General features: G+C 41.3%; 1 protein-coding gene across 17 annotated transcripts in view; it reads left to right on the top strand.

The window, feature by feature from the left end:
- DTNB (dystrobrevin beta) overlaps positions 1–20,044 on the top strand; it is a 144,071-nt gene that overhangs the window by 47,193 nt on the left and 76,834 nt on the right. For all 17 annotated transcript variants that reach the window (XM_084901429.1, XM_084901431.1, XM_084901443.1 and 14 more), the window contains exons 8-9: positions 3,492–3,658; positions 18,473–18,597. In XM_084901429.1, coding sequence (XP_084757555.1) covers positions 3,492–3,658; positions 18,473–18,597 — 292 coding nt within the window. The remainder of the gene's footprint in view (positions 1–3,491; positions 3,659–18,472; positions 18,598–20,044) is intronic.

A 20,044-nucleotide genomic window follows, 5' to 3' on the forward strand; every position in this document is an offset into this window, starting at 1 on the left:
ACTACTAATTATTACAGTACTATTGGTTCTTTTAGAGGCATTACTTTTCGAGCCTTTAAGTGTTTTACTAGTTTCATAGCCAGTTCATTTTCATAAAATCATATGAATAGTAGATTTGTCTGACGTATTATTATTCATATGAACATTTTATTGCAACTTCATATTATTTATTGATTACATTCTTATGTGGTTATTGATATTTTTAGAGACCGAGAAATATGAAATTATTGGAATACATAGAAAATAAAACATTACCTATCACACTAACATTTAGCTACATATCTTAATATTTATGGTGAGAAATAAATTAAATTATGCTATTTTTAGTGTTTTGTTGTTGGGCCTTTTCCTTCTCTTGAAATTTATTACTCAAATTGTATTGAAGTTCTATTCATGAGGACAGATATTTATTTGCTTAAGCAAAAGTTGCACTTTTTATACTGGCTTACTAACTCAAGTGTGTCGTGTATCAGAAGATAACTATCACATGATGCATTCTTCCAAAAAAGAATACTTTACCAAAACCTAATCTTATTTATTATGGACCTAGCACATGTTGGTTCTTTCCTCATTCTGGTTTTCAGCATTTTCCACCTGGTCACCTAGTCCAGTGTTCGACAAACTGTCGCTCGCGAGCCACATGCGGCTCTTTGGCCCCTTGAGTGTGGCTCTTCCACAAAATACCATGTGTGGGCATACATGTACAGTGCGATTGAAACTTCATGACCCATGTGCAAAAGTGGGTTTTCAGCTCTTAAAAGAAATTTCAGTCGTTGTACTGTTGATATTTGACTCTGTTGACTAATGAGTTTGCCGACCACTGACCTAGTCCACTGACTAAGCAATGGCTGGCTCTCGACTGGTTTGTACGGGAGGAAAAATCACATAGACATACATGTTCAATCAGAATTATCGGAATATATCTGCTAATTTGATATGATGTACATATGTCCATCATATGATATGATAGAATTATCGGAATATATCTGCTAATTTGATATGATGTACTTATGTCCTTTAATATTGACCCTGAAGCGTATGGAGTTATGAACATTGGCTGCGCATGTGTTGACTGCACTGATGTGAGCTCTAGATTGATTTGGGAGGGTGTTGTCTGGCAGAACTCTGCTACGTTGTGTAGTTTTAATTTGGAACACCGACTCAGCATTTTCATGATTCCTTAGAAATTATTTGATGTCCAAAGCTTGAATTTTTTAGAGGAAGTTTGTCCTTTGTATCGCTCATTTGTATTTTGCTTTTCTTTTGGTCTTTAGTGATCTTTTTAAAAAAATTATTCATTTTTATTTTTTAAATATATTTTTATTGATTTCAGAGAAGGGAGAGTGAGAAAGAGAAAGAAACATCAATGATGAGAGAGAATCATTGATTGCCTCCTGTACACCCTCTACTGCAGACCGAGCTCACAACCAGGGCGTGTGCCCTTGACCGGAATTGAACCTAGGATCTTTCAGTCTACAGGCCAGCGCTTTATCCACTGAACAAACCGGCTAGGCTGGTCTTTAGTGATCTTATTATATTGTGTTTTTTTTTAACCTAGTGCTCAATTTATTTATTTTTTGACCCTTGGTACCCTAGTTAACACATTGCGGACGGATCACTAAGAATTCTCGTGTTTTCTGTTCTAAGGCTTGTGGCCAATCATGAGAATTCTATAAAAAGGAATTAGCTTGTAAGAACATGTAATAAATAACTTCAAAATGCAATGGGCATTTAACTTTAAAGCGTGCCTTTAACATTTATGTAAAATTTTTTTGTATTTGTTTAATAGAAACTTATATGGCCCCTGGGTAAAACTAGCAATAAAACTACTGATCCACAATGTGTTAATATATATTTTTGGAAGCAGAACTAAAAATTCTTAAAATTGAAACAAGATTGGCTTTGGATATACAGTGCTAGAAAGAGTCGTTCAGATGAAGATTTGAATACTGTATCCCTCTTTCCTGTTGACTTTCATTTCTTCCATTCAGAATTGATTTGCCAGAGGGAGCGAATATGCTACCAACATTGATTAGTAAAAATATAAATAGTGCGGGTTAGGAGTGGCCTATTACATGGTGGCAAAAGATGGTTTGACTTTGGGTGGTGGCTCATAGTGCAATCAATATAGTGATATTATAACATACAAATGTACACTTGACACCTCTATGATCCTATTAACCAGTGTCACCCAATAAGTTTAATTAAAAATAAATAAAAGTATGACTAGCAATCTAGAACACACAGCTATGCATGGTCCACATCCCACTCAGTGAACCGGACTTTCAGGCTATAAGAGAACCCAGTAATCTCTAGGCGTCCTGAACACCACCTGGCAGTTTTCACCGGTGAGAAGCCCAGTGAGGTGGAGAGAGGAGCCGCAGATCACTGAGCTTCCCTCCCTCCAATCACTGTCCCTTCAGTGGTCTAGAGCCGTGGTCTTCAAACTGAGGCTCACAAGCCACATGAGGCTCTTTGGCCCCTTGAGTGTGGCTCTTCCACAAAATACTACGGCCTGGGCGAGTCTATTTTGAAGAAGTGGCATTAGAAGAAGTTTAAATTTAAAAAATTTGGCTCTCAAAAGAAATTTCAATCGTTGTACTGTTGATATTTGGCTCTGTTGACTAATGAGTTTGCCGACCACTGATCTAGAGGACTTTAGTTCGTTGCTGCTACTTAGAGCTCTTAGCTAAAACTGCTGTTTTAACATGTCTAGCATTATTACCAGTCACCGTTTGTGTCCAACTATGTAGTAGTATTTAATTCAGCGAACATTCGCAGGTCTTCAGCCCAAGGTACTATGTGAAATACCATTTGCAGATAACAGTGACATATAATATGTGCCCTGGCTCTCACGGATTTGATGTTAGTGAAGGAAAAACCTGCATACAACCAGCAGTGATATATATCTTCAAACACCAGGAGGTTTGGAAAAGAAACTTTGGAGTGAAGGTTCCGATTTCCTCCTCACTTCTATATTTATCTAAATTTTGAGAAACCCGAGTTTCCTTTTTTTTTTTTAATTTTAATTTTATTTTATTGATTGTGGTCTCACATAATTGTCCTTATTCCCCCATCCCATCCAAATCCCTCCCTAGATATGCCCCTCCTCCAACCCCCGTTGACCATGGCCACTGGCTAGGCCCATATGTATGCACACAAGTCCTTTGGTTGATCTCTTCCCCTTGAGAAACCCATGTTTCATTTTAAAGAAAGAAATTGGCTGTTTTCTAAGGTGGTTGAAAATTTTATTTTCTTATTTAATGTCTTTCCCTTTTTTTTTCTAGTAAATGGCTGGTTAAACGAACTAGGAGACAACCTGGAGTCTTCAGTTCTAATTTTGTTTTCTTCTTCTTTTTTTTTAATGTTAGATGAGGTTTTCTACTGTGTTCACTTTATTCCCCAAATGAAAATGATTTTTTTTCTCTCCCTTTTATCCCATTCCTCGTCCTCTGCCCTTCTCCTGTCCCCGCCTTCCCGCCCTCCACAAGTCTTCCACCCCGTGGAGTGCTCGTATTGCCACTGTGAGAGCATGATGGGCTTCCGGTACCGATGCCAGCAGTGCCACAGCTACCAGCTCTGCCAGAACTGCTTTTGGCGTGGCCATGCCAGTGGTCCTCACAGCAACCAGCACCAGATGAAGGAGCATTCCTCTTGGGTAATTGCTTTATTTTCAGTCTGTGTCCCCCACTGTTCGTCTGTCTCATCAGTAGCAGCACGTGGGCCTATTTCGGGTCAGATGCCTATAAATGAGGATTCGGTGTCATAAGATCTTAATACTGACATTCAGGACTGGGTTTGCAAATATGTCGTATTCAATTTTTAAAAGCAGAATTTTAAAAGTTCTAGGAGATGGAGATGTTATTACACTTGAAATAAGTCAGTAAAATGGAATGTTACAATGCCCCCTTCCCGAAGTGAAAAAGTGAGTTTCTTCTTATTTTAAAATTCTAGAAGGTATCCCTCTCAATCCTTATGCTATGAGCTTTAAACAAGATTTAAAGTTCTTCCTTTTGGCAAATTTAATTTAAATGTTGCAGAGAAAGCTGCACCATATAAAGGAGTCACATTTTGCTTCTCTAAGGTTGGGAAAATACTGTATTTCACAACTACCACATTGGTGTCCTTACTTCAGAAGTAGTCTTTGACATTCACTATGTAGGTGGAGGCTGATGTCTGATATTTGTGTTGTGTTTATAAATCATGTAACAAGCTTAGTACCAATACATTTTCTTCCCTTTCAATTTATTCCCAGAGTTTTTACCTTTTTCATTTGTTGGTTGGTTGGTTGGTTGGTTGGTTAAAGGGTAGAAAAATATAGGATGTCTTTCAAAAGTATATACACACACTTTGAATAATATTAAAGGCAGAGTATTAAAATACATTTCATTTTCAAAATTGAACTATCAGATGTTAAAGTCTATATACATTTTCTGAGACACCTGGCTATTAGTATAATTCAAGATCAGGCTTGTTAAGCCTGGTCATTCTACTGAACGTTAAGTATTAAGGAACAAAAAGAGTAGTGTGTGTGGTTTTTTTGTTGTTGTTTTTGTTTTGTTTTGTTTTGTTTTGTTTTGGTTAGCTTTCATAAAACTTAACCAAGAAAAAGCAAGTAAGTTTATATCAGAGATTAGTGGTGTTTTTGTTTTGTTTTGTTTTTTAAAAAAGAACAGACTGCAACCCAAGTTTATACTTTATTTCCTACATCTGATGATGTGTTAGAAATAAAAAAATTTTTTTATTAGTTTTTCAGTTACAGTTAACCATAAAATTTATTAAATAGAATATCCTATTCTGAGCCTTGTTACATTGTAAATGCTAATATTTTTCTGAGGAGTTATTTAAAATTTTTTAAATTGATTGTGAGGCAACAATTGGACTTGCTGGTAGCCCCTGAGTTGGATATACGCCCACCCAATGTGGGCCTTCCCAGCAGGGAGCAGAGCCTCGGCCCTGAAGGCCCTGGGAGTGGGGAGGTGTGCCCCATGGAGTCTGTAGCTCCCAGGGAGCCCGGGAGGGGAAGGGGCTGAGCCAGCCATGGTCACTGCTTCTCTAAACACAACCCCTCTGATTGGGAGAGGAGGGAGCCGGAGAAGAGGGAAGGAGGGCAGAGGGCAGCCTGGTGGAGTCCTACAGAGAAGGTGACCCAGTTAATCCCACTTCCCTTCCTTCCTTCCTGGTAATTATGGTAAAATAGACATGACTCTTCACCCTTTCTTGATACACAAAGAGGCTGGAAATAAACCTGTTCCCGTTCTCTGACCCGGTGCCTCACATGCCGACTCTGCTTACTCCATCTTCACTTTACCCAGAGAACTTTGACTGAATTCCCCTTGGTCACTCTGTGGCAGAGAAAGAGAGCGAGAGACACAGAGAGGAACTGGTGACGTGAAGAGCACAGGCACAGGCTGCTGGTAGATGGCCTCCTGGAGGTAGTTCTAGAACTCTGGGTGCTGTGACAATGTCCCCTTTTCCCCAGCAGAGGGCAGGCTTCACCTTTGAACAAGCTGCTTCTCCTTTTCTCCAAGTCTACTATATACAAGGAAGTGTTTGGATTTATTGAACAATCTGTTATTATTTTTCTTCTTTTTAATAAGTGTCCACGGTAGCTGTTTGGGCATTAGTGATATTAAACCATTTCCTTTAAGAAATCGGAACAAATCGTGGTGTTATAGACCTGGAACAGTCAGGATTGTTGACTTGTGTGTGTTTTTTTTTGTCAGAAGAGTTTTAGGACAGAACATCTTTGTCACCTTGGAGTGTATAGCACCTTCCTAGACATGATACTATAAGCACAAGCAATAACAGAAAAACAGATACATTAAACTTCATCAAAATTAAAGCTGTTGATGATCAAAAGCTACTGTCATGAATGTAAAAAGACAACCCATGGAAAAGGAGAAACTATTTGCAAATCACATATCTGATGAGGGACGCGTCCAGAATTATAAGGAACCCTTACAACTCAAAAAGAGCAAAAAACACCACACACCAAGTAAACATGGGCAGAGGCCCAGTGGAATGGTGGTTACCAGGAGCTGGGGCGAGGGGGAGAGAAAGAGTTGTTTTTTAATCGGTGTAAAGTTTCAGATTTACAAGATGACAAAGTTCAGGAGATGGGTTTCACAACAGTGCGAATGAACTTAACGTGGGCACATGCAGGAGGCAGCCAATCAGTGCTTCTCTCACTTCGATGCCTCTCTCTCCCTCTCCAAAACAAATTTTTAAAAAACATATCTTTGGATGAGGATTAAAATAAAATGGATAAGCTTTAGCTGGTATTGCTCAGTGGATAGACCATCGGCCTGTGGACCAAAGGGTCCCTGGTTCGATTCAATTCTGGTTAAGAGCAAGTACCTTGCTTGCCGGCTCCTCTCCTACTGGGGCCCTGGTCCGCACTCCTGCAGGAGGCAACCAATTAATGTGTCTTTCCCTCCCTCTTCCACTCTCTCTAAAAATCAATAGAAAGCCCTAACCGGTTTGGTTCAGTGGATAGAGTGCCGGCCTTCGGGCCAAAAGGTTCCAGGTTCGATTCTGGTCAAGGGCATGTACCTTGGTTGCGGGCACAGCCCTAAGTAGGTGTTCAGGAGGCAGCTGAATCGATGTTTCTCTCTCATTGATGTTTCTAACTCTCTATCCCTCTCCCTTCCTCTTTGTAAAAAATTAAATAAATAAAATATAATTTAAAAAAAGAAAGAAAAGTCAAAAATATCCTTGAGTGAACATTAACAACAATAAAAATAAATAAATAATAAAACGGTTAAGATGATCAATTTTATGTCATGAATTTTTTACCACACGCACACAAAAAAAAGTAAATGAACTGGAGGGAAAATGGGCAAATGTTCTAAACAGACATTTTCCAAACAAGATGCACAAATGGCCAATAAGCACATGAGAAGATGCTCAACAGAAGTCGTCATTAGGGAAATGTCTGGTCAAAACCACAGTGCAGTGACATTCACACCCACAAAGATGACTAAAATCAAAACAACAACAACAACAAAACAACAACTGACATTTTCCTGGCTACTGTGGCTAAGTGGAGAAGAGTACCATCCCTCTCACTGAAAATCCTTGGATTTGATTTCTGGCCAGGGCACATACCTCTCTAAAAATACATGAAAATGTCCTTGGGTGAGGATTAAAGGGGAAAAAAAAGAAGACTGACAATGACAAGTGCTGACAAGAATGTGAAGAAACAGGAACCCTAATGCACTGCTGGTGGGAATGTAAAATACAGGGAAATGAGTAAAATACAAAGAAGGTGGGTTGTTTAGAATGAAGGAGACCAGGGGTGGGCTAAAGGCAGCGCTCAGGGGAGTAGCGGTGCCTCTGTGGCTGGAGGCCAGGTGCTCGGAGGCAGCGAGGACGAGGACGCTCGACGTTGGTATGAGAGTGGGATGTCCAGAGTTGTGCTTTTCGATGGTGTGACAGTAGAATGTTCTGCGATGTGCCTGGGAAGTGCAGCCCGGGTGGAGCGGGGGAAGGGTTGCTGAGGGAGAGGAGTTCAGTGAACACCGGTGTGCACGTTTTCTAGGGCTGCCATGGAAATTACCAGAAACTGGGGGGCTTAAAGCAGATTTATCCTCTCACAGTTCTGGATGCCCCAAGTTTGAAACCAAGATGTCTTAGGGCAGCCGTGATCTCCAGAGATACAGAACCACGAGGAGATGTATGAATACAGAGTTATTTATTATAAGGAATTGGCACGCGTGACTGTGCAGGCTGATAAGTCTCCAGATCGGCAGGCTGAGGTGGGAAGCTGGGAACCCCGGGCAGCTGATGGTGTAGATCCAGGCCAAGTCTGAAGGCCTTCGACCGGAGAACTGATCATGTGGTTTTGGTCCCGAGACCAGCCAGCTTGAGACCCAGGAAGAGACAGTGTGTCCACTCTTATGTCCGAAGGCAGGAAAAAGCCAGCGGCCCAGTTTGAAGGCAGGCAGTAGGTAATCTGTCTTGCTTAGGGGAGGGCCAGCCGTTTTGTTCTATTCCGGCTTTCCACTGATGGGACGAGGCCCACCTATATTAGGGAAAGAAGTCTGCTTTATTCTACCGATTTATATCTGAGTCTCAACCAGAAACACCCTTGTAGGAACATTCAGAATACTGTTTGACCCGATATCTAGGTACCCCACAGTCCGGGCACGTTGACAGTTACATTAGCCCTCATACCGTCCTTGGCCTTGCCCAGCTCCTGGTGGCTGTTGGCATTCCCTGACTTGTGGCCACCTCACTTCAGGCTCTGCCTCATTGGTCACATTGCCTCTTCCTCCTCTTTCTGTTCTCTGGGTGTCTCTCTCACAACAACGCATGTGATTGTGTTTTGGGCCCTCTAAGATAATCCAGGGAAAAATTTTGCTCTCAAGATCTTTAACATGTCTGTCCAGCATGGCTCTGTGGTTGAACATCGACCTATGAACCAGAAGGTCACACTTAGCTTCCCGGTCAGGGCACATGCCCGGGTTGCATGGTGTGCAGGAGGCAGCCAATCAGCCAATCAGTGATTCTCTCTCCTAGTTGATGTTTTTATCTCTCACTCCTCCCTGAAGGCAACCCCTGCTGAAGGCGGTGCTGGGATTGGCCCCGGACAATCACGGACCTTCCAGGGTCAGGCTAGAGGTGTCCCGACAGCATCTGTCGTCCTCGTCAGTAGGCTGAGGGGGAGGTTTTAAATATTGCTCGTTTTAGCATCTGAGCGTTGGCCCCATTTGACGGTGGTATTTGGATGCACTATTGATTCTTGAGCCCATTTACAGCTGCACAAGTGCTGAGTTAGAAGGCAGACCGTTTGAACCGGACCCAGCTGCTTAAAAAGATGGATGCTTTCCAGAGACAGCAGTGGTGTGTGGCTTCTGAAGCAGTGAGGCATCTTTTCCAACTGTCCTCTGATTATTCTTAGAGCGGAGAGATGACAAGGAAGTTTTCCATCGCAGGGAAATATATGACTGCTTCACCCAAACCAAGCAGCTCTTCCACTGAGCCATTTCCTCCAGCATTTGTCACTTAGCCACAGCCCTTTCTCCAGCTTCAGATCTTTTCCGATGCCTGCAGGTGGCCGCCAGAGTCGCCCTGGATGGATCGTGTGTATCCTCTCCCATGTGTGGGAGGGCTGGGGCTCCCTGTGATTTGGCACTGGGAACTGTTAGTTTCTTTTTATTAATGTTTCTTTTGTTTTTAAAAATATTTTTTCTTACTAATTTTTTTTTTTTTTTTTTTTTTTTATTAAGAGGAAGGGAGAGGGAGAGAAACATCAATGATGAGAGAGCATCATTGATCTGCTGCCTCCTGCACGCCCCCTACTGGGGATCAAGCCTGTGCCCTTGATCAGAATTGAACCCCAGGACCCTTCAGTCCACAGGCTGACGCTCTATCCATTGAGCCAAACTGGTGAGGGCTGCATGTCTGTTTCTGTGTTAACTCGGATACCTCAGTGACGATTACCTGGTGACCTAGAACTTGGTGAGACCTTTAGGTACAGGTTCAGGGGAGAACTGTTTCTCTAGGTAAACTTAATATATGTGCATTGTATACTCATTAAATTTTATCTCCACTTAGTGACTGCAAAATGTCCAATTATGCAGCGTTCCTGTGTTGTTTATTCATTAAACCTTTTGATTACCTCCGATACAGCAGATGCTCCGCTCCCACCTTCTCTCCAGGGCTCTCTTCCTGTCGGTAGTGCCCCCTCCCGGAGTGCTTCCGCGCACTTCCAGGTTGGCGATGACCCTCTGGGTGCCAGTAAATCTCTGCCATTTTAAATGCCAGCCAGGCTTTCCGTCTAGGTGGAGACGCCTATATCCAGTGGTCTTAGGGACATTTCTGTCTGGAAATTTTACTGGCTTTTCTGCAATACATTGTTCTAATACATTTTCAGTCTGTTTTGTTTTTTGGTTTTTTTTGGGGGTGGGGGGGTTTAGGTAGATAATTACATCCTCTATAGGAGATAGCTTAGTCATTTTCTAGTCTTTGTACCTTTTTATTTTATTTATTTATTTTTTAAAATATATTTTATTGAGTTTTTACAGAGAGGAAGGGAGAGGGATAGAAAGCCAGAAACATCAATGAGAAAGATTCGTCGATTAGCTGCCTCTTGTACACCCCCTACTGGGGATGTGCCCGCAACCAAGGTACATGCCTTTGACCGGAATCGAACCTGGGATCTTTCAGTCTGCAAGCCGACACTCTGTCCACTGAGCCAAACCGGTTTCAGCTATACCTTTTTTTTATTTTTTTATTTTTATTTTTTAAAACCTCTTTGTGTTGGCAGGAACTTTTAGAGAAGTGCTTCCAAAAATGGCCTGAGAAGAGTCATCCCGGCAGCTTCTTAAATACATCAAGCACCAGGCCTCTTCTCCTGGGAAGTATAACTTGTAGGTCTGGGCTGAGGCAAAAGAAGCTGCTCTGTTTGGCTTTGTTTTTTAAACAAGCACCGCAGGAATTTTTTTGTCTTCAGGCGAGTTGGGGAAGCCCCGTTTCAGAGCAGTGCTGGTAATCTCTGTGGCTGCTTTTGGTTCCCGGCCGGTGTATCTGTATCATGTGTGACATTGACCATGGCTCTGTGTCTGTCTTGACCTGTGGCAGTATTTGCAACAGGCACTGGATCCCTGTGTACCCAGGGGTGGTCAGATGGCGGTCAGTCTACACCAGGCAAGGAGCTTCCTGCACTGTGTTCCCTCAGGAGACATGTCTGCTGCCTCTTATGTTTCGGGTCAGGCAGAGAGCTGCAGGTCTTGACTTTGCAGCCTTCAGGCTCTCCCCAGCCTCCAGCCTCTCCTGGGCCTCTGGCTGCCCGTGAACATACTCCCATGGTGCACCTGGGCTCTGCTCCTTTCGCTGGTGGCTGATGAGACCCTGTGTTTGCCAGCTCCTGACAGATTTATTGGTCACACTTCTCTCTCATTCCGTCCTGCTCTGCAGACTGTTACTTCACATGAGCCAGAGACCACCTCTCCGTGAGTGCTAGAAGCAGCTTCTCAGTCAGAGATGATGTCTAACACCCTGACTGTTACTCCTGAGGAGTAATGTTCTGCAAGCTTTTACAGTTACACCTTTGGTCTGGGGTTTTCATTTCTCTCTCCCTCACAGGCAGCACTGTGACAATATGGAACTATTTGCAGTTGCTTGTCTCACCCCGTCTTCTTACTTCCATGCCTTTGAAGCTGTTGTTTCCCCTTCCCGACTTCTGTGCAGCCTCTGAGACTCAGCTGCTGCTTCCGGGCTTCAGCACGGTTTTATAATTTTTACCAGAAAGGTCTCGTATAGGTTCGGTTAATTCTTACGTACTTGGCATTGTTGTTGCTGTTGCTAAGGGTGCCTTCCTCCTGTAGTTTCTTAGATGTGACTTAGCATGCAATAAAATGCACCCACTTTAAGCATGTAATTCAGTGAGTTTAGGCAAATGTGTATAGTCATGCAAATGCTATCTTCTTTGAAATATGTATCTTAACAGTTTGTTGAAATATGTTTTTTAACAGTTTGTTGCTGGTATAAGAAATGCAAATTATTTCTGCATTTTAATCCACTGGAGAGTCATCTTTTGTAACTTGCTCATTAATTCTGGTAATTTGTACTCATATTCTTTTGGATTTCCTATACTAATTATGTCACCTGCAAATAATGACAGCTTTCTTTGTTTCCTCCTTCCCACTCCTTGTACTTTTAAATACTAATCATACGTTTTCCCTCTTTTGGTCTTAATGCTGGCTAGAACTCCAGTGCAGTATTGAATAGAATTAAGTTTAGAAGAGTGACATTTTAAAAAAAGGAGCAAGCCAATATGAAGAAAGGACCAAATTGAGCTTTTAGAAATAAAAATACTAAGGTTAAGCTCGGTCGAGGGGTTAAATAGCAAATTAAAGACAGCTTCAGCAAAAATTATGGAATGGAAAATAGATCTGAAGGAATTAACTGGGGTAGAGAATATTGAACACAGATATAGGGAAAGGGAAAATGTGAAAGATGATTAAAGGGTTTGAAGAATAAAATGAAAAAGATCAACCTAGAATTCTGTACCTAGCTCATCTGTTCAAGAGCAAAGGAAAAATAAAGATATATAATAGTTTCAGAAAAAGTCTCAGTGGGTTTGCTACCAATAGAGCATTGCTGAAGGAGCTAATAAAGGATGTACTTTGGAGGGGAAATTAATGAGGCAGAAAGGAGATACAGGAAGAAATGAGACACAGTGGAATTGGTAAATGTGAATAAATTTAAGTACTAAGCATCCTGTATAAAAAAAATAACGACTAATGTTGTTGGGCTTAAAATAAGATGCAACTGAAGTACTCACCGACTATGACATGAACATAGTTGAGGCATGATTAGAGCTATAGGATTTTAAGTTACAGATGCTGATTAATATTGTGGTCAGTGTTCATATTAAAATAGTACAAGGAGGTTCCCGACTTGTCTGAGGACTTCATAGTCCTATGTTTCTACCCGATCCCCTCAGATGGCGGCTTGGTGCTCAGGATGATGCACTCAGAGAGAGTGATTTGAAGTGAACATGGCAGGAATGGCACCGATCCCGAGTTTTTTCCATTTGGCTGTTGTGCTCCCGAGTGTCAGGGCCTGCCAGCATGTTCCCTGGGCTGAAGACTGTGCTTGGCAAGGAACTGGCTCGAGGCTGATTGAAAATACAGTCATCTGAGCTCAAACAAACTTTCTATTTCAGAGTGTCTCAGTGCCTGGCCCACGGTAATGCGAGGAAAACAAGTTTCAGCCCTGGCGCAGGAACACACTGCAGCGGTTACAGCATGAGTCACCTCCCGCCCTCCACCTTGGAGTCTGCCCCTCAGTTGGAAACTCTGTGTCCCCACACCCAACTCAGCCCAGTTTCCCCTGTATGACTCCCATCGTGGTTCTGGTGTCGCTCGTCTATTTCTGACTCCTTGCAAGAATACCTCACTGTCTCAGGCTGTCTCTCCCAACTTCTGTGTAGCCTCTGAGCTCTTGCTCTGAGTAATTTTACATGCTGAGGGCCTGTTGTACCACGAGAGGAGTCAAATGGGCCTATTTATATGATTGTCAGTTTTCACACGCATAAAACTGAGACCATTAACATAGAATTTATGAGACTATTGGAGGGTTAAATGAGCCTATGTATGTGTGCAAAGCACCTACTGGGTGCCTGACACTAATTCCTTTTATTTTTATTTTTTGGTTAATCCCCACCCAAGGATATTTTTTCCATTGATTTATATATATATATATATATATATATAAATCAATGGAAAAAATATCCTTGGGTGGGGATTAACCAATATATATATATATATATATATATATATATATATATATATATATATATATATATATATAGAGAGAGAGAGAGAGAGAGAGAGAGAGAGAGAGAGAAACATCTATGTGAGAGAGACATCAATTGGTTGCCTCCCAAATGCATCCTGATGAAGCGCGGGATTGAACCAGCCACCCAGGTATGTGCCCTTGACTGAGAATCGAGCCCACAATGCTTCAGTGCGCCAGTTGATGCTCTAACCCTAAGCAACATCGGCCAGGGCCTGACAATAATTTCTTAATAAACATTCATTTCAGAGGGGGGTGGAAATGGGAGAGTCAACTAAAGGCTATGGTTGCCCCAAAAAGTAAATTAAAATGGAAAAAAAAAAATGAAACTAAATCATCTGACACTAGTACAGGGATAGAAATAGAGTATGTAGTTGGAAAATAATGGAGTAGTTATTTAATGATCTTGAGGCAATTGATTATCCATATGGGATAAAGTTGGACTCTTTCCTCCTATCTATAAAATAAAGCATTTCTAAGTAGATTGAAACTTAAATATGAAATATAAAAACTACAAAACTTCAGAAGACAGTGTGGAACACTGACTTTCTAATCTTAGGGGGGGAAATATTTCTTAAAATACAAAAGTACAAAATCTAGGGTGTCCCCCAAAAATGCATACACACTTTGATTATAAAGTCATTAACATTCAGTTCATTTTCAAAATTTAAAAGGATCTACAGAAATGAATACCTTTTTTGTCAATGCCTGTTTTCAAACTGATGACCCTTCTGGTCCAGACACTGCTGATAACATGAAGTAATGGAATCGCCAACATCAATCATTTTGTGCGCCCTCAGTTTGTTGACTGTTGCTGGTTTTATACTGTAAACTTTATCATTTATCCCCATAAAAAAAAAAAAGTCTAGTGACACTTTAGGATACTTTTTCTTTCTTCAAAGCTTAGTCTGGCTTCCCCCATTATTTCAAATCAGTTAAACCTGAAAACGAATGAAAATTAACTAAGCTATCAGTGGCAATAATCTGAACAATAAAGATTTATTTAAAAATTATAATTAAAAAAGATGACTTCATAAAGAACAGAGTGAAAAACAAGCCTTAAAGTAGTTGTTTACAAGTCATAACTTTCATTGCGTGAACACACAGAAGACATAAAGAGCTCTCACAGATCACTGAGAGAGAGGCAGCCCAGCAAGGCGCGGTGCCAGAGACAGGGTCAGGAATTTCAGACGAAGAAACACAAATGGCCCATTAGTTTCTCAGTCTCTTAGTGATCAAGGAATTACAAATTGAAACCACATACTGTTTATCACCCACCAGATTGGCAAATATTAAAATGTCTGACAGGAACCAGGGTTGGCCAGAATGTGGAGAGGCGGGAGGTCTCTCCCGCGGCGGAGGGGAGCGGAAGTCGCTGCAGCCACTTCGTGCGCACGAGTTGGCAGTGCCTCGTGGAACTGAATGTGCATAACTCATGACCCAGTAATCCCACTGTTAGGAAAGCCTCACATGTGGCCACCGGGAGTCACGGATAAGAAAGTTTATGGCAGCGTTATGAACTAGGGGGAAAGTGGAAACTACCCAAATGTCCATTGGCAGTAGAATGAATATATAAATTAGGCTGTAATTAAGTAATGAAGTACAATCAAACTGAAAAAAAAAAAAGGAATTATAGTTACATATGTCAGTATGGATGAATGGTAGCATAATTCTGAGTGAAAGAAGCAAGTTGCAGGAAAAAAATGTAAGCCTATATAGGTTTTAAACATGTAATAAATGAATCATATTATTTACACATCATTGCTAAAAGAATACAATGAGGGAAACGATTAGTACAAAATTCAGGACTCTGATTATCAGGAGAGGAGCCGGCGGTGGGAGTGGGCCGATAGGTAAGGACCCATAGCGAGGCTCCAAACTGACTAGAATGTTCTATTTCTCGGGAAGAATAGTGGGTAGATGAACATATGTTTTATAACTTTTAAAACTGTACGTGTATGTTTTATACACTCTGATATATTTTTAATTGTAAAAACATATAGTCTAAAAATTTAAGAGATGGTGGGCCTTGTTTTGAAATTAAGTGAAGTAGATTAGGGTATTGAGAATGCACAAAAGTTGAAAATCATTGCCTGAAAGAGTTTGGAGGAGGTTTGGTTTCCTAGGGTAAGGCTTCTTCCTATATCAGTTTTAGAGTCTGAGTGAGGAGGAGGCAAAGGAGCACAAAAGAGGTGTGGGAGACCCCAGTCCCTCGGCCTGGCTGTTTTCCTCCTGCCTCCCTCCTTCAGAGCCGTAAATATTCAGTGACTGGCTACCAAGTGCGGGTGTTCTACTAGGGACCAAGGAGCAGGTGAGGCGATGGCCCCATCCTGCCATTGCAGCAGTTTTCGAACCTTGCGATGGGCTTCATTACTCTTAGCCTCTTAACTGCACTCCACCGTGAAATTCACTTCAGGTCTATATCAGAATCCCATCTTTGAGATCTTCATAAGGAAATCATTTATTTGTCTACTGGAGGCCCGGTGCACAAATTCATGCACCGGTGGGGTCCCTTTCCCTGGCCAGCGATTGGGGCTGATTGGGGCAGGCTTTGGGGTGGGACCACGGGAGGTTGGCTGGCCACAGGAGGTTGGCTGTGGGAGTGCACTGATCACCAGGGGGCAGCTCCTATGTTGAGCATCTGCCCCCTGGTGGTCAGTGTGCATCATAGTGACTGGTTGTTTGGTTGACCAGTTGTAATGGTCGCTCAGGCTTTTTATATATATAGGTTTAGACAACCTAATTGAATGCGCATCTTTGAAGTTTTCAGGGTAACACCTTTTTTTGTTTTGGTGCTAGCCCACAGTTAATATTCTAATTCCTATATATATTTATTTCTAATTTTTTCCTTACCTACATATCAGGCCTCTCTTGAAGTATTCTAATAATTTAGAATTGACTGTACTATGTTGATTTTTACCTTTCTATCTATATTTTTGAGACTTGAGATTGGATCTATTCTTAAACCTTGCCTTGAAGCAGCATTTCCAAAAGCACACAAGCATCCTGCTGGAGAGTATGAGGTGGGGCAAAGGGAACCATTTTTTATTTTAACAGTCATGTAGTTATTTTAATGTTTATTGTAAAATGTATGTGTGGAACCTGGGATTTCATGGCTGTGATTACTCAGGATGCGGCTAAAGCAGTCTATATGCTAATCCATCTCACAGTCTGCATGAATAATGGCCCAGGTGGCTCCCAGATAGAGCACAAAGTCATGAAATTAATACATGGCTTACAGATGTGGTGTTTAGTTGTAGAGGGGAATTTAGATCTTCTCTGATGTTCTCTGATTGTCTCCTCCTTGTATCGTAACTCAAAAAAGTAAAGCATATGTGTTTTGCTCAGGAAAAAACGCAAAATAGAAAATTCATCGAGGCAAATGATTTGTTCAAATAACATATTTTGTTAGAGAGCAGATTCTAGAAATACACAAGTGACTAAAACATAGAGCCTGTCCTTCCAGAGCACCAGTCTAACAGAGGTAGGCATGTATGTGAAAGAGTGCGCTAGAGCACGGAAGTGCACCAGTGGGAATCCGCCCACGGTCCTTGGGTGGCTCGGAAAGGTGGGCGCTGACCTGTGGAGCAGCGAGGAAAGTCTTCACAGAGGAAGAGGCACCCCCAAGCAGCCGTGAGAGCTGAGCAGAACTTTGACAGAGAAGCAGGCCGGGAAGGCAGCCCTCAGGAGGACAGGGGCCATGATGCCGAGAGCTAGGAGGACTTGTCATTCATGCTGGTGCGAGGTGAAGGGTGCGGAGTGAGGCAGGAGCCAGGTACGAAAGCTGTAACTATGATGGCATTGATTTAGATCTTATTCTATACATGATTGTCAGCCTCGAACGATTTTGAGCAGAAGACTGACACGTCTGGGCAGTGTGGGTGATGGGTTCGAGGAGGAGCAATCAGTCACATTGCCGTTAGTCACTGGGCTCAGGGCCAGTGGACAGCCGTTGCGGGGAGGGGAGGGGCATTTTCAGAACTTCTGCTTTTTTAGCTTTGTGTGATTTTCAGTAAATTAGATTGCCTTTAGACTTTCCCCAGAATCTAATGGTTTAAAGGGATAGTGGTAGGTGATTTGGAGTCAATATATGAAATTTCTGAAGAAATTGATATTAATCCCATCTTTTTTTTTAAACAAATGTATTAACCAACTTCACCTAACTTTGCTTAAAGGCAAACAGGTTTTTGCTTATTTTTGTGTTAAAATACACTCAAGCAGCGTCTCAAAGTTAAATGGAGACGTGGTATGGATGAGGTCTGCAGCTGCAAGCAAGCTCCATATTCCAGTCAAGGTGGTGCATACAGTCATACACTGCAGAGGCAGTAGGATGACGTGTTTAAACTTCTCTGCAGTTAACATCCTGCCAAGAAAATCTCAGACAACAGTGTTATTTAAAGGGAATTGGGTGGACAACAAAATCAGTATCCTATAAAAAGCCTCTGATAAGTAATGAAAACGTAATTGTGGCCTACTGCTTACCTGGTGCATATTTACTATTAAATCTTAGACTTGATCGTTTTTTGGCTTTGGCGAGTATTGATCTATGTTCCACAGAAATATATCAGTTCACCAACTTATTGTCATACCTCATCATCTTGTAATGCGGTCACAGGTCTGACGTGCACTGCCTGCCTGTGAGGGTACTCATTTGTGTCTGTACTCACAGCCGTACCCTTAACACCAAGTTTTCTGCCTCACATTTATTTTGGGAACAGTCTCTTCATAGGCACATTTTGCCGTGTGGTTGGTCAGCTAATTTGCTACTATTAAAAAGCCACGAGCTCTCAGCATTTTAGGCAAAAAATAACTTCTGACTCCAGTGAAGGAATTGAACATCGTACCAAAAAGAGGGATTTCATGCAAAAGGTGCATAGGGCTGTTCAAAAGGAAAGTTAAGATTAAATTGGCAGTATGTCTGCTTGTAGAGATGAGAAAGGAAGCACAGACGGGAAGGGCCACAGGTGATCTTGCGACAACAGTAGATTCCTTTCTGCAGAACCCATTGATGTTGGTTATAATGAGGCGTAGTTCGTGTTTGAAAAGCTTTTTTCCCCCCTATAGCTCTTGTCTCCATTTCTTTTGAAATTCTTTCTCATGCCTTTGAAGATTTAATTCCTTATTTCTTTAATTCCTTATTTCCTTATTTTCTGCTTTGACACAGAAATCCCCTGCAAAGAAGCTGAGCCATGCAATTAGTAAATCTTTGGGGTGTGTACCCACCAGAGAACCCCCGCATCCTGTTTTTCCTGAGCAACCCGAGAAACCACTTGACCTTGCAAATATAGTGTAAGTACAGACGTGGGTATGGATGCGGATGAGACTGAACTGGAGACCTTGCTAAATTCTCTTGGATCAAAATTAAATATCACCTAACATAAACATTTAACCTTCTGGTTTGGGGGAACTTAGACTCCAAGCTTTCATCTCTTTACATCGCCATACATGTCTACGTGGAAACCTAGCTCCTGAGTCCTAAACTCTAAGAAACGTATAGCAGTCTCCAACAGAAAGATGAGCACAGGGAAGGGTAGTTACTGGGCTGGGTTTAGCAAGGTTGTCTTGGGTTATTGGTAAATCAGTGGGTGAGGTAATGTCTTCTCTACAGCGGCAATGCCCACAGGTTTTAAAACTTAGTTTAACTGTAGACTACATGGAAATAAAATCTGATTTACTCTTTCTGTGTTGAGAGAAAATGAGGAAACACAAGGCTATGTTTTATAAACAAAACGTGTGTGTGTGTGTGTGTGTGTGTGTGTATGTATGTTTTTAATTGATTATTCATGCTAGAAAGCTAAAGGGACCAAAAATACAAGTAAGGAGGAGAAGAAACAAAGAATAAGATTATTCTTATGATCTCTATTATGATCTTATATAAGTTCTATTATGATCTCTATTATGATCTCATATATGATCTATTATGATCTCTTCATTCTGAATTGAATAAGGATATTAAGTTTACTGAGTTGGATAAAGTTGGTAGGCTTTTTGGTCATGAGTCTTTATCAGGTGTTAGAAGTTTTTCTGTTGGAGTAGACGTTTATTTTATTTTACCTCCCTGATGGTAGACTAATACAAGCACGTGGTTTGAAAATGCAGTGATACAGAAGAGCTTAAAATGAAACTCAGCACATCCCCCCCACTTCACTGACTTTTGTTTGGCTTTTAGATCTACAAGTGGTTACCTCCATATCTCTAAATAATAAATACATGTAAAACACCATTTCTTTTTCTTTTTTTCTTTTTTAAAAAAAACATATTTTATTGATTTTTTTTACAGAGAGGAAGAGAGAGAGATAGTTAGAAACATCAATGAAAGAGAATCAGCGATCAGTTGCCTCTTGCACTGGGGATGTGCCTGCAACCAAGGTACATGCCCTTGACTGGAATTGAACCTGGGACCTTTCAGTCTGCAGGCCGACTCTCTATCCACTGAGCCAAACCGGTTTCAGTAGAGCATCATTTCTTAACTTACCAGTTTGGGACATTACTGAACCCCTTCTGTGGTATAAGGAACCAACCTTATTTATAACTGTATATATCAACCCACTCCAGTTTTTAATAATTATAGTGCCATTTTTTTAAGTTGGTCAACTTTATAATTTTAAATAATATTCTTAAACCTCTATTTTTTTATAACTTCTCTCTGTAAAAAAGAGGAAATTAATAGCTTCTATTTCTCCCATCTTCTTTTGCCTTTACTTTTATTGTCAAAACTGGTGCTATTTCTATGTCC

This window comes from Pipistrellus hanaki (genome assembly GCF_964339955.1).
Source record: "Pipistrellus hanaki genome assembly, chromosome: 12".
Classification (NCBI taxonomy): domain Eukaryota; kingdom Metazoa; phylum Chordata; class Mammalia; order Chiroptera; family Vespertilionidae; genus Pipistrellus; species Pipistrellus hanaki.